At 38.1% G+C, this 13,631-nt stretch overlaps 1 protein-coding gene across 2 annotated transcripts in view; it reads left to right on the top strand.

The window, feature by feature from the left end:
- Window positions 1-7,744, top strand: part of EIF3H (eukaryotic translation initiation factor 3 subunit H) — a 109,778-nt gene extending 102,034 nt beyond the window's left edge. The window contains exons 6-8 of one of the 2 annotated variants that reach the window (XM_021671343.2): window positions 3,323-3,443; window positions 5,977-6,109; window positions 7,473-7,744. In XM_021671343.2, the coding sequence (XP_021527018.1) occupies window positions 3,323-3,443; window positions 5,977-6,109; window positions 7,473-7,570 (352 nt within the window). In that variant the 3' untranslated portion in view covers window positions 7,571-7,744. The remainder of the gene's footprint in view (window positions 1-3,322; window positions 3,444-5,976; window positions 6,110-7,472) is intronic. The other variant, XM_021671342.2, reaches the window with a different exon arrangement.
- The last annotated feature ends 5,887 nt before the right edge of the window (window positions 7,745-13,631 follow it).

Here is a 13,631-nt window from a genome sequence, read left to right as displayed (position 1 = left end):
TTGTGGTATTCCACCCATTGTACGTAGTAAGACCTCCCTCCAGAGTCATAGAAGACTTTGATGTCCCTATGTCACTGAGTATTTTAGACTCTTCAGCATGCAATATGTTGATAAGGCCTTCTTCCTGAAATTCTTTCCTAGGAGTCTGTGGAACTATAGCTCTTCTGGGTTTCCTCTCATTCTCCACAGTGAACCCTCTTGTGCTCATCTCTGTCAGTGTTCCTTGGGGTCTGTCTTCTCACACATGTACTCCTGGGGCGATTCTGTCCTACTCCTGTGACTTTCACTGCCTTAGTCTAGGACCTTGTTTCTCTTCCTGATTACTTTCACAGTTTACTCACTTCCTGTTTTTGACCTTTTCTTCTTCCAAAATTGTAATGATCTTGCTAAATGCAAATTAGATGCTCCTATTACTCCTTTGGTTAAAATCTTTAGCTGGTTCCCCACTGTCCTTAGGATAGATTGCAAACTTGCAGTGTGTTTTTAAGTCGACTGTTGTCTTCCTCTTTTCCCCAGGCTTGCCCTGTTCAGATACTTAAGTCTGAGTGAATTTAAATCAACTATTAAGAAATTAGGATAAAACAGAAGCAAATACATTGTATCCAGAGAAGAAGAAATGTTTTAAAGTTAGAAGTGCTTTAAAAAATTGCAACACAATAAAATAAATATGAAAGAAGCGCTTGATTCCTCAACAGATGAAGTCATTAGGCCACGTTACTAGACCAAGGTTGTCTAGGTAGTGCCAGGCTGGGAACAAAAGATCAGTTTACTCACACACGCCCTAGTTCTGTGCTCCTTCCATTATTTGAGAAAGAGTGAAAACGTTCTGATTTCTTGAGGTTACTGATGGAATCCATATTTTAGTTGGATTTATTTTTATTCATTCCCAATATTCCCAACTGTTTCTTTCTCAGTCTTTCCCTTCTCTGTAAATGTAATAACAGCTAGTTGGCTGCTCAAGCTTGAGGACTGGGAGTCACCCTCTGTTCCTCTCTGATGCCCCCTATGAAATAAAGATTGCCAGCCCTGCCTTCAGACTCTCTCTCAGTTCTGCTCACTTTTCTCTATGCTCACTACCACCATCCTAGTTCAAGTCACCATGATTTCTCTCTGTAATACCATGATAGATTATTTTCCAGAGGTGCAGTTTTTAAAATAGAGAAAAAAATGACAATTTAAACCATTTTCAAAGGTATACTTCAGTCATTGTTAGTATATTCACAAGGTTGTATAACCATTACCAACTCCAGAACATTTTCATCACCCTGAACAGGAACCCAAACCCATTAGCTGTCATTCCCATTCCCCTAATGGCAGCCTCTAGTTACTTTATATCTCTATGGATTTGCCTAATCTGAATATTTTAAAAATAGAGTCCTGGCCAGGAGTGGTGGCTCATGTCTATAATCCCAGCACTTTGGGAAGCCAAGGCGGGAGGATCTCTTGAGGTCAGGAGTTCATGGTGACACCCCGTTTCTATTGAAAACACAAAAAATCTAGCCAGGTATGGTGGTGCTTACCTGTAGCCCCAGCTAATGGGGAGGCTGAGGCACGAGAATTGCTTGAACCTGGGAGGTGGAGGTTGCGCCACTGCACTCTAGCCTGGATGATGGAGTGAAACCGTCTGCAAAAAAGAAAAGAGAAAGATTCCTACAATAAGCAGCCTTTGATGTTTTCAGGGTTCATCCATGTTGTGGCATCAGTACTTTATTCATTTTTAAGGCCAAATAACATTTTATTGTACAGATATACGATATTTATTCATCATTTGAAGGAATTTTAGATTGTTTCTAGTTTTGGCTAATTAAGAATAATGTAGCTATAACATACATGTACAAGTTTTTATGTGAGTATATATTTTTAATTCTCTAGGGTATATACATAAGAGTGGAATTGCTGGGTTCTGTGGTAATTTGGTTTTGCTTTTTGAGGAACCACCAAACTGTTTTCCACAGTAGCTGTATCACTTTACCTTCCCACCCCAGTGTATGAGTGTTTGCATTTTTCCGCATCCTGACCAATACCCCACAATAGACTTTTAACCAGTCTCCTGGTTTCTGCTCTCTAGTCCATCTGCATAGCAACAGAATGATCATTTTAAAATTAAACTCCAGGGTATCATTCACATTGGAGTTGAGAGGTCTCATTCACAACAAACTACATTGTTGGGAGGTTGTATGGTGCTAATGAGCTTCCCTTGTGTGCTTGTCTCGCCTGCCTGACCTGATCACTGTGCTCTAGCCATGACAGGCCTCTTGTTTTTATCGAATCTGCCTAATTCTTGCTCATCTCGGGCATTCAGCACTTGTACTTACTTTTGCCTAGAATATTTTTGGCATGGCTGACTCATCTTTCACTTTCAGTCTGTCATCTTCTCAAAGAGATATTCTGATCATGCTATCTAAATTAAGTGTCTCTTCACCTCCCCCTTCCCTTTCTCCTCCATCCCTAATCAGTAATAAGATCAGTGAAGATATAGAACATATATGTCTCATTCACTGTTGTCTCCCTGTTTTCTAGTACTAAGGCTGGCACATAATAGGAGTTTAGTAAATATCAGTTTGCAGTTAATGATTAGGTACTACCCTTTAGTAGCTTACTGTTTTAAAAATATATATGTATAGTAGCTGTCCAGGCATTACCATGGTAGGACGTAAGCTGCAGGCAGAAATCAATGAATATGGTTGCCATTGTGTCAGTCATCACATCACTTTATAAAGCGATGTCAGTAACTGAGCTGCAATAGAAATTTCTGGAGAGAATAAGAAATATGAAAGACTGTACTAAAGATTCTAGAAAAGGTAAGAGGAAAGGAGCCTTTTCATCTGATTTTGTAGAAGAAATGCCACCATTGCTGGTTTAAAACCTTCTAGATAGAGAAATCATGTGCCAGATGTTATAATCTGTATGGTTCTCTTCTGTGACGACTGATTTAAATGGTATGGAATGCATTTGGGCAGGGGTAAGTTAAGGAAAAGAGTTTGGAAATATTGAACTTGGTATAAAAAATGTGCATTATAGATGTCTCACTAGGTATGTTTAACCATTCCTACCCTAACATACCTGTGCTCTCACAATAAGAAACTGAGCTATTTCAGGTAGCCCTGCGATTATAGTGGGAAGTTTGGTGTGGGAAGTTCAGTATGGAAAGTTTAATAACAAGTTGACTTAGATTCTTTCCTCCACCCTTGATTTTATGCATATGTGTGCTCTCATTCTTTTAGCAAAAGCCAGTTCAAGTTCATATCTTAAAACTGTTGAGAGCAGTAGCAAAGCTGTACCTTAAAGTAAGACCTGTCAGTATGTTTACTTTACATTTCAGCAATCATTTGGGGAAGAATCTACAGTTGCTGATGGACAGAGTGGATGAAATGAGCCAAGATATAGTTAAATACAACACATACATGAGGAATACTAGTAAACAGCAACAGCAGAAACATCAGGTTGGTATTGTGGAAAAATTCAACAAACATATATTTCTAAGTTTCATGTATTTCAAGAGTCATGTTCAAAATGACCTAAATTATCTTTGGTAAAGCACTGACTGTTAGCTAGTTACTCTATATCATATTTTAAAAAGATTATTCTTTATATGGCATGTTCCTAAGATATTAATTTACATGTTATACTTAAAAATACCTGTGTTAAAGAGAGCTAGTATATTAAGATCAGATTGTAATGCCAAGGTTATGCAAATAAGAGATATATTTATTGAGAAAATCAGAAGCAAAGAGATTCCAGAATGTCACAGCTCATTTCTTTACTAACTATAATTTGTTTGGCAGTGGCTCATTGCAGCATAGTTAGCAATCTTCAATTCATTTAAAAAACTGAGCAATTGTGATTAAGAACAAGCAATTTTGATAGGAAATAATAGACCAACTGCTGTGAAGTAGATAGTATGATACAGACAAAAACCCTGGAATTATCTGAATATTCTCATATGCACACATCTACGGCTGTGGCCATTTAACCTTTTCTTTATTCTTGTTGCCTGCAGGCAACATGGTTTTCACAGTTCCTGGAATATTGTATTTGGACTATATTGCTCTAAAGTGTTCTTAGCATTTGATTCATAGATAAGTTGATTCCAGAATGTTTATCTGTGAAAGTAGTATTTATATATGACTACTCGGTCCATTAAAATGTACTTTAAACAGGCCATGTTAAATACAGAATTCTAAGCACAACTACGTGGTTCTGAGAATGTTATATTTAAATTTTTTCTAAGTATCAGAGTTCATATTCAGTATATAGTGAAATTTAAACTACTTTGTTTCTACCAACTTAGAATTGAGAAAACATACATAAATTGGTTTTTTTTTTTTTTTTTTTTTTGACTGAAAAGATGGGAGTGCTTACACATGTCTGATAAACTAGAGGGGAAAATCATCTCACCTGGATTTCATTTTCCTGCTGGTTTTTCCTGTAGGTTAAGGACTCATCCAGGGGATCAAATGGAATATTTTTCTCCTTTGAGTACCCCATAATGAATACAGGAATCATCATGAAGCAAGTTACTTTCCTTCACTAGAAAGAATTGTCACTTCCCTTGATTTTCTTAGGAATCCAAAGACTAAATTTTTTTTTTTTTTTTTTTTGAGACGGAGTTTCGCTCTTGTTACCCAGGCTGGAGTGCAATGGCGCGATCTCGGCTCACCGCAACCTCCGCCTCCTGGGTTCAGACAATTCTCCTGCCTCAGCCTCCTGAGTAGCTGGGATTACAGGCACGCGCCACCATGCCCAGCTAATTTTTTGTATTTTTAGTAGAGACGGGGTTTCACCATGTTGACCAGGATGGTCTCGATCTCGTGACCTCGTGACCTCATGATCCACCCGCCTCGGCCTCCCAAAGTGCTGGAATTACAGGCGTGAGCCACCGCGCCCGGCCCCAAAGACTAAATTTTTACTAAACTACCTTGGTTTCTCATTACCTGACATTTTAAGGTTGTATGGGATATTATTTGCTTCAGTGTTGTAAGCAGGTGTAGCTGTTAGCTCTTACTGTAATTGATCTATAACTTTATAGTTAATGTTGGCCTTTATATATATCCCTACTTTCTCTTCAGTGAATCATAGGAATCCAGAGTCTCAAAGTATTCGAAGCATTATCTAAGCTATTAATAGTATCCATCCTTAGTTGTAGAGCTAAGGTACAGACAATTATCTGTTACGAGTAGTAGTAATAGGCCAGGTACATTGGCTAACGCCTGTAATCCCAGTGCTTTGGGAGGCTGAGGCCGGTGGATCACTTGAGATCAGGAGTTCGAGACCAGTCTAGGCAACGTAGTGAAACTCTGCTCTACTAAAAATACAAAAATTAACCTGGGGCGTGGTGGCACATGCCTGTAATCCCAGCTACTCAGGAGGCTGAGGCAGGAGAATCACTTGAATCCTGAAGGTGGAGGTTGCAGTGAGCTGAGATGGCACCACTACACCTCAGCCTGGGCAACAGAGTAAGACTCCATCTCAAAAAAAAAAAGAAAAAAAAAAAAGAGTAGTAACAATAGTGAACATAACAGTAATAACATCACCTGTATTGTTATTTTAGGTCAGTAGGAGTAAAGTTGAAAGAATTCCCAATGTGGTAGTTCATTACATAGTCATTAAAATTAGCATGAATCATTAATTACCCCATTGTGAAAAATGGTAAAGCAACTGTCTTTACCTTACTAATCGTGAGCTTCTTTCCCTTTAAGCCCCCTTTTACTTACATAACTAGTTTTGTTTTCTGAAACACTATTAGTTATAGACTCTTAGAGCCCCGAGTGGCACTAGAGTTTGCAACAAAGGAATTTTCTTCTACTGTTAGCATATTTAGCTTCTTAGAAGCAAGTTTTCCCAAATGTTACCATTGATAAAACTGAGGTTGGAATTCAGAGCAGTGGATTTCTGCTGGTTGTGTAGGGGAAGGAGGTCTTTTTTTTCTCCTCTGATGGAGAAAAATAACCAGATCACTTTCTCTTTGAATATTAGTATCAGCAGCGTCGCCAGCAGGAGAATATGCAGCGCCAGAGCCGAGGAGAACCCCCGCTCCCTGAGGAGGACCTGTCCAAACTCTTCAAACCGCCACAGCCCCCTGCCAGGATGGACTCGCTGCTCATTGCAGGTATTGTTGCCCAGTGCAAAACCTGGCTGGTTTTGTCCATTTCTTAGGAAGCAGAAGACAGTGAGAAAAGCGTGCCATAAAAGCTAGTATATTTGAAATGGTTGCAGGATGAGTTTGAATCTAGCACCTGTAATATCTGAAATCTACGAACTTGTAACAGTTTGTTCTTTTGTCCAGGTTCTTTGAATGCTTCACTCTGTATGTTTCTAAGTATTTTTGAGATGGCATTATAAACTTTCTAAAACGAGTCCTTTTTCATGGAAACCAATAAAAATTATTTACAGTCTTAATGTATAAGATCACTTAGCTCAGGCCTCTTACTATTCCTCTCCCAGCCCAGCACTGTACAGTTGGTATTTGACTTGAAATTGGGAAATTATTTCCCTCACTTTGAGTTAAATTGGGACAGCACAAATGTATTTCTGAATGAACTTTTTCTGGGTATACTTAATATTTAATACCACTGTTAAGCAGTAGAAGTCCTGTGTCCTGTGCAAGGATTTGATTTTAAATATATGATATTCATGCCCTTATTTGACTATAATCTTATAGAAATGTTAAATGCCGTTTGATTCAGTCAGATACTTGACTGTGAGAAGATTTTATCAGAGTGAAAATCCAACTCAAAAGCTGATTGGCAGTTTCTCAATTCTATTGATACATTTGTATTGTGGGAACAAATTCCAAATTCCATAACACTTTCTAATGTACATGCAAATTAAATTTGGGAAATGAGACATAATTCCTTCCCTGAGGTCCAATTCAAACAAAATTGAAATCCTTATATTTTCAAGAAGCATGTAATTGTTGCATGAGATTAGATCATTCTTTTTAAGACGTAAAAAGCAATGCTGGAGCCCTTTCTTCAAGTGAACTCTCTACTCTTGCTCTGTCTTGGTTCAGAGGAAATCCTCTTAACATTTCCAAAACACAGACTGAAAACCTACTACACCTATTCACATCTGGGTCAAATGGGTCTGGTTGGTTTGCTGTTCTGTGATTTTATTGTTAGTATCTCCTTTCTACCTGTTAAGTCTAGTCAGTGCTGTTTTCTCTGTTTTCTCAGTTGTACAACATTGATTTGATCTACTTAGTCAGTCCTTTTGACTGAGAGCTAATATGTCCTTCGGGCTGATAACCTTTTGAGGAGTAGTTTTTCTTTATTCTCCATGTAATTAAGAGTGGACAGTAGCTTATTTTCATAAGAACTTGTATTTCTTATCCCTTATGGAAAAGTAAACTCTGGATTCAAAACAATATACAGGTGATTCTGTTTTATGCTGATTTTCCTGTTTGACTAGCTTTCTGGATCATTTTACAATTTGTGGAACATTATGGCTCTATCTCTTTCTCAAATGCACAGGCCAGATAAACACTTACTGCCAGAACATCAAGGAGTTCACTGCCCAAAACTTAGGCAAGCTCTTCATGGCCCAGGCTCTTCAAGAATACAACAACTAAGAAAAGGAAGTTTCCAGAAAAGAAGTTAACATGAACTCTTGAAATCATACCAGGGCAACTCTTGGAAGAAATACATTTGCATATTGAAAAGCACAGAGGATTTCTTTAGTGTCATTGCCGATTTTGGCTATAACACTGTCTTTCTAGCCATAATAAAATAAAACAAAATCTTGACTGCTTGCTCATTGGATTTTAGATGTATTTTCTCTAGCTTGCTTTTGTTTGCTTATACTTGTTTATTCCTAAAAGCTAAAAGCCTTGACCAGAAGTTTCACTAGGCTGAAACCTGTAGGCTCCACCACTTTTGCTACCTCTCAGGTTCCACCTTTCAAGCTACTTATCCCAACTACTCCCAGCTCCTGACCCAGAGGCCCTGATACCTATTGTGAATTTTTTTTTTTTTTTTTTTAATTTTTATACTTCACTGCTCCCAAATGGGCACCCCTAGAAGTCCAGGCTTTGTGTACTTGCTCAGGAATTCCTTGTCCCCAGACCTGGAATCACTTGGCCTAATTCCAGTCAGTCTGCCTTTTCATTTCTGCAGGTGATGGTCAACCAATCCCTGTACTTATAGGCCACTGGACCCAAGATTTTAAGATAGTCTCATGTTGTCACCCAAGCTGGAGTGCAGTGGCACAATCTCAGCTCACTACAACCTCTACCTTCCAGGTTCAAGCGCTTCTCCCACTCCAGCCTCCTGAGTAGCTGGGACTACAGGCATGTGCTACCAGGTGTGGCTAATTTTTATGTTTTTAGTAGAGATGAGGTTTCACCATGTTGGCCAGGCTGATGGTCTCCATCTCCTGACCTTAAGTGATCTGCCTGCCTCTGGCTCCCAAAGTGCTGGGATTACAGGCATAAGCCACTACACCTGGGCAGGACATAGAAATTTTAAAGAAAAAAATCATGTCACCAGACGTAAAATTCATTTTGTTTATATCATTTAGGACTTTACATTTGTCTTCCCAAACCATGAAATAACAGTTCTGCTAATAGCAAGTATTATGAATGTAGAATGAGGAATTAGGACAATAGTAGTACATTGGGAAAAACGTATTTTAGTAATTTTGTATTTGAAAGATTATCACACATCTTGCTATTTGTTTACCACCAGAATCAGTGAGATCTGCCAGATGGTGAGGGTGTGCCTATGTGAATTTTAGATAATGATCCCCTAAAAGGAATATCAGAAAAGGGATGGGTGAAAGGTCAGGAGAGTTGAGAAATCCATTTATTGGACAACATTGTTTTGAAGGCACCACTGGGGCTCTAGGATTAGGCAACCAGATTGAAACCTTGCTCCTCCTTTCCGTAAGTTACTTAACCTCCCTGTGCCTCACTTTTTGTCACCAGATGAGATGAGAAATGGGAGCAGGTCTGTTACCTCACAAGGTGGCCGTGAGTGTTGAAGACTTTCATTGGGGGTTGGGGTGAAGCATGCAGAACTCTGATTTGTATGTGGCAACCATTCAGCATGTGTTTATGATGAAGGAGGCACTCTAGGTACCCTAGCCAGGATGTTGGGTTGTTAGCTGGGTTTTACTTTAAAGAGCTCAGGGCCTAGAACACTCTAGAATCCAGGTACTTAATTCAAGTACTTAAGTACTTGGATTCTAGAGTGTTCTAGGCCCTGAGCTCATATACAAATTGTCTTCAGGATAATCTTTGAAGTAGACTTATGAGTCAAAGGGTATATGAAATGTAAGGCCTAGAATGTTCTAGGCCCTGAGCTCACATACATAATTGTCTTTAGGATTATCTTTGAAGTAGACTTATGAGTCAAAGGGTATGTGAAATGTAAGGCCTTTTACGTGTATTGTCAAATTGCCTTCAAGAGTTTCTGCTGTTTTGCCCTCCTACCCATGGTGATTCCTTAAATTTGAGTCAACACAAATTTGAGTGTGACTGTGTTAGACAGAAGGGATATATTGACAGGTAAAACTGGTCATGGCCCCTGCCCTTACGGAGTGTATGCTCTGTTGGTTCATTTCTCTGCATTCTAATTTTCTAGACTTGAGATCTTATTGTGGAGTTCAAGCACCCTTAAGATAGCAAGTGAGCAAAATAAAATCAAGGAAAACCAGTTTGAACATAACCTACGTATTTCTTAGAATGTAAGATTAACTGAATCACTTCAACTGTGTTTTTAAAGGTGTGATTCTTTCTTAAATTCTTTATTGTTGTTTAGATTTTTGTAACTTAGTAACACGTGAATACATAAAGATTTCAGTAATTTTTGATTTAGGAATTATTGTAGTGGGAAAAACGGTTTAGGAAAACATGTCAGTGGAAATTAAATCGCCACAGTATGTAGTGTTAGGGAATAGCTTCTGTTCGGCATTTGATTTGAGTGCTGTGTTCTGACATTTTTCAGGAACAAATACATGTGATTCATCTTCTATAAATATTTGCACTTTCTTCAAGTTGAAATGAGAAAAGCTTGTAAATTGAGCACCGGGTCTAATAAATCATACACTTAACCCAAGAACAAAAAGACAGGAAAAGCTAGCATGTTAATCTAATGAAAAAATTGAATGTTAAAAAAACCAAGAAAGTAGAAGATATTTGACATTAACTTCATAATCATTGATAATAATCTAATAATCATAATATTATTCTTAAAACCTGAAAGAATGAATCCCTGCTTCAAATGTGTTTTTTTAATAGCAACATAAACTAAAATAATTTTTAACCTATTTTTGGAAGCTTGGAAATTGAGATGTGGATATCTAATGTTAACCTAATTAAGAGAGCTTGGTGTGATTTCTCATGTACAGCATCTAATATTTAAGTTTTATTGTCTTCTAAAATATCATTACATTCTTCATACTATAGTTTTGTAACATCCTTTAGAAAACTTATGTCAGCTTCACTTTCAAACCATGCTGGCATCGAACTCAGGTGTAGTGATATCAGAATGTTATGAAATAATTTTTTATTTTTGTTATAAACTCCATTTTTACAATAAACATTTCTCAACCAATTTAAGCATGCAATATACCATTTGTTGTTTAAAAATATTGTCACTGGGCATCTCGGTCTGTATTAGCTCTGTATTTTTAAAAGTTCTCTTTCTTTTAAAAAAAATTAACAAGTATTTGTCAAGTACCTACTATGTCAAGCACTCTTGGTGTTCCACTGCACACAGGACACAGATTCTGCCTCTGAGCTTGTTAATCAGCATATGACCCAAGAGAAGAACATGAAGTCATGCAAGCTGGAGAGTATGGAGTCTTAAGTGCCTTGGAGAGTGCTTCAGTCCATCTCAACAGAGGATCCTTCCTCAGTTGGGGTGTACAGAAGGGGTAACTGTGGTTAGTAGTCATTGCGATTGCAGTAAAAGGATAAAGATCTGGGTCTATTAATATTGAAAAGTGATGACTCCCAAGTTGGAGTCAGAACCTCTTTGGATAGATTGGAAGAGGGGTTCATGCGACTCCAAATTATTTGAGATAGGGAGTGAGGAAGGGGAAACCAGAGCTGTTGGGAAATTACAGTTTGGTGGAACTGCTGTGGCCTAGTACTTACTGCCTCGAGGCTTATTTTACATAAATGGACACTTCCCTATAATGCACGTTGAGCCTGCCTCTGCCTCCCGAATAGCTGGGACCCTAGGCACATGCCATCACGCCTGGCTAATTTTTTGTGTTTTTTTTGTTGTTGTTGTTGAGATGGAGTTTCACCATGTTGGCCTGGCTGGTGTTGGCTCCTGTCTTGACTTCCTAAAAAGGTGGGATTATAGGTGTGAGCCACTGCACCTATCCCTAAAAAATTTTTGATTCCATGAGATTAGATATTGTGGCCAGTTACATTTATTTTATGAGTTAGGCAACTGATTTTCAATCTTTTTATTGAATCAATGGCAAGCAGTCTGTTACAGATTGAATACAAATACTTTTAAACCATGCTGGCATCGAACTCAGGTATAGTGATATCAGAATGTTATAAAATAATTTTTTACTTTTGTTATAAACTTCATTTTTACAATAAACATTTCTCAACCAAATTAAGCATGTAATACACCATTTGTCATTTAAAAAAAATTCTCACTAGGCATCTTTTTTATGCTAGTTCTGTACTTTTTAAAAATTCTCTTTCAGTCTGTGATACTGAGCAAAAAAAAAAACTCTTTCTTTTAAAAAATTTAACAAGTGTTTATCAAGTACCTTCTATATCAAGCACTCTTGATGTTCCAAAGCAGACCGGACACAGATTCTGCCTCTGAGCTTATTAATCAGCATATGACCCAAGAGAGGAACATGAAGTCATACAAGTTGGAGAGTGTTGCTTCAGGCCATCTCAACAGGATTCTTCATCGATTGGGGTGTACAGAAAAGGTGCCAGTGGTTAGTAGTCATTGTGGTAAAAGGATAAAGATCTGGGTCTATTAGTACTGAAAAGTGGTGACTCCCAAGTTGGAGTCGGAACCTCTTTGGATGGATTGGAAGAGGTCTTGAGTTACTAACTTGAGGTTAGTAAGACCTCAGTCTTACTAACTTGAGTATTCTCTGGAACCGTCATGAGTTAAGGGGATAGGAGATGGAGTGCTGAATTCATGCTTATTCTAGAATGTGCTTGAAGTCCTTCCTTTTAAATATGATGCAGGTACATCTTTTCTTCCCCACCTTCCAAAAAAAAAAAAAATAGGTCTCATTGTCTGATGTCCTGTAAAGATAATAATATATTCTCCTTTAATACAAAGATTACTGTTTTTACATTTGAATGAAAGTAAAGGATTCTGCCACTTCTTCATCAGACCCTTAATGCAGAATGGCCAATTTCCAAGTGTTCTTGTTTAATGTTGATTGCAGTAGGAAAATATTGCTTCTGGCATTTATGTCAACCTCAAGACAAACTCAGGTGTCACTTTTATTTCCTTCAGTAATATTTTATTTCCTTGACCCTTTTTCAGGGCACAGCCGTTTCTGGCATCTTCTATCTTCCTTTGTGGACATGGAAGCAAAGGATTTGTTTAACTTTCAGCAGTGTTTACTGCTCCTGACGGTAAATGGTCCTTGCCGTCTCTTCTTGGACTGTAGTCTCTCTTGCCAGTGTGTTACTTTGTGTGTACTGGAAACAGTTCTTATTTTGTCAAATCCCCTGGGTGATCTTTCTCTACCTTTGTTTATCTTGTCATTTGGCTTTCACTTACTTAACTCATTTCTAATTTCAATCTGCCTATGATTCTTTAGTGTTGATTCTTGACCTCCATTTTGAGGTTTTTAAATTGCATTTTATTTATTAAAAGTCACAAAGATCTTAATTTTTCCATGATCTAATCATGTATCTCTGAATATCATGATTCTCCAATCAGGCAGACAAATGTCCCAATAACCTCATCTCCTAGATCACAATGGAGAAGGTTTATTTTTCCCTTTGATGCGTGCAGCTCCCATTATTGCTAATGAAAGGTCTTCATGTGCATTAAGGGGAAACTAGACATCTAATGAGATACAGAGAGGAATTGCAGCTGATGATTTCCACTTCTAGCCCACTGTACTATAACAAATGCATGCTCAGGAGGCAGTGGGCCAAAGAAACACAAAATGCATGTGCTGCTTATATAAAATATCTTGCATAGTCTTAATGTAGGTATTGTTTTGGCTTGTAGTGTCTGATATTCCATACCTGCTGAAGGGGGCCCTCATTATGGAGGCAAAAGACCCAGGTACTTGGAGAAGGAAATGAATAGACAAATTATATTTCAAGTAGCTTTTTAAGAGCACTCTCTAAATTAATATTTTACAGTTCACAAAGTACTTGCTCATGTATATTCTCATTTGGAATGAGAAAAGAGTACAAATGCATTATGAAGGCAATGTACTTGGTACTGAAAAGACAAAGGGTTTGAAACACAGTAATGGCCCAGGGATGCTGAAACCAAACTTCAGAAAGGCAGTGATTGACTAAAGCTAACCCACCTCTAGATAGCAAGACCGGGACTGGAGCTCAAGTCTTGGGTGCCAGTGCCGTTGTACTCTTAACCAGCACATGGCACAACCTCCCTTCTCAACCAGGACTGGAAGAATAGTTGGTATTTCAAGGTATCTTCCTATTTATG

This window comes from Aotus nancymaae, unplaced genomic scaffold (genome assembly GCF_030222135.1).
Source record: "Aotus nancymaae isolate 86718 unplaced genomic scaffold, 86718_ANA_hifiasm-v0.15.2.pri h1tg000036l, whole genome shotgun sequence".
NCBI lineage: Eukaryota > Metazoa > Chordata > Mammalia > Primates > Aotidae > Aotus > Aotus nancymaae.
Note: the sequence above shows the minus strand (reverse complement) of the source record. Positions and strands in the feature narration are given on the sequence as shown.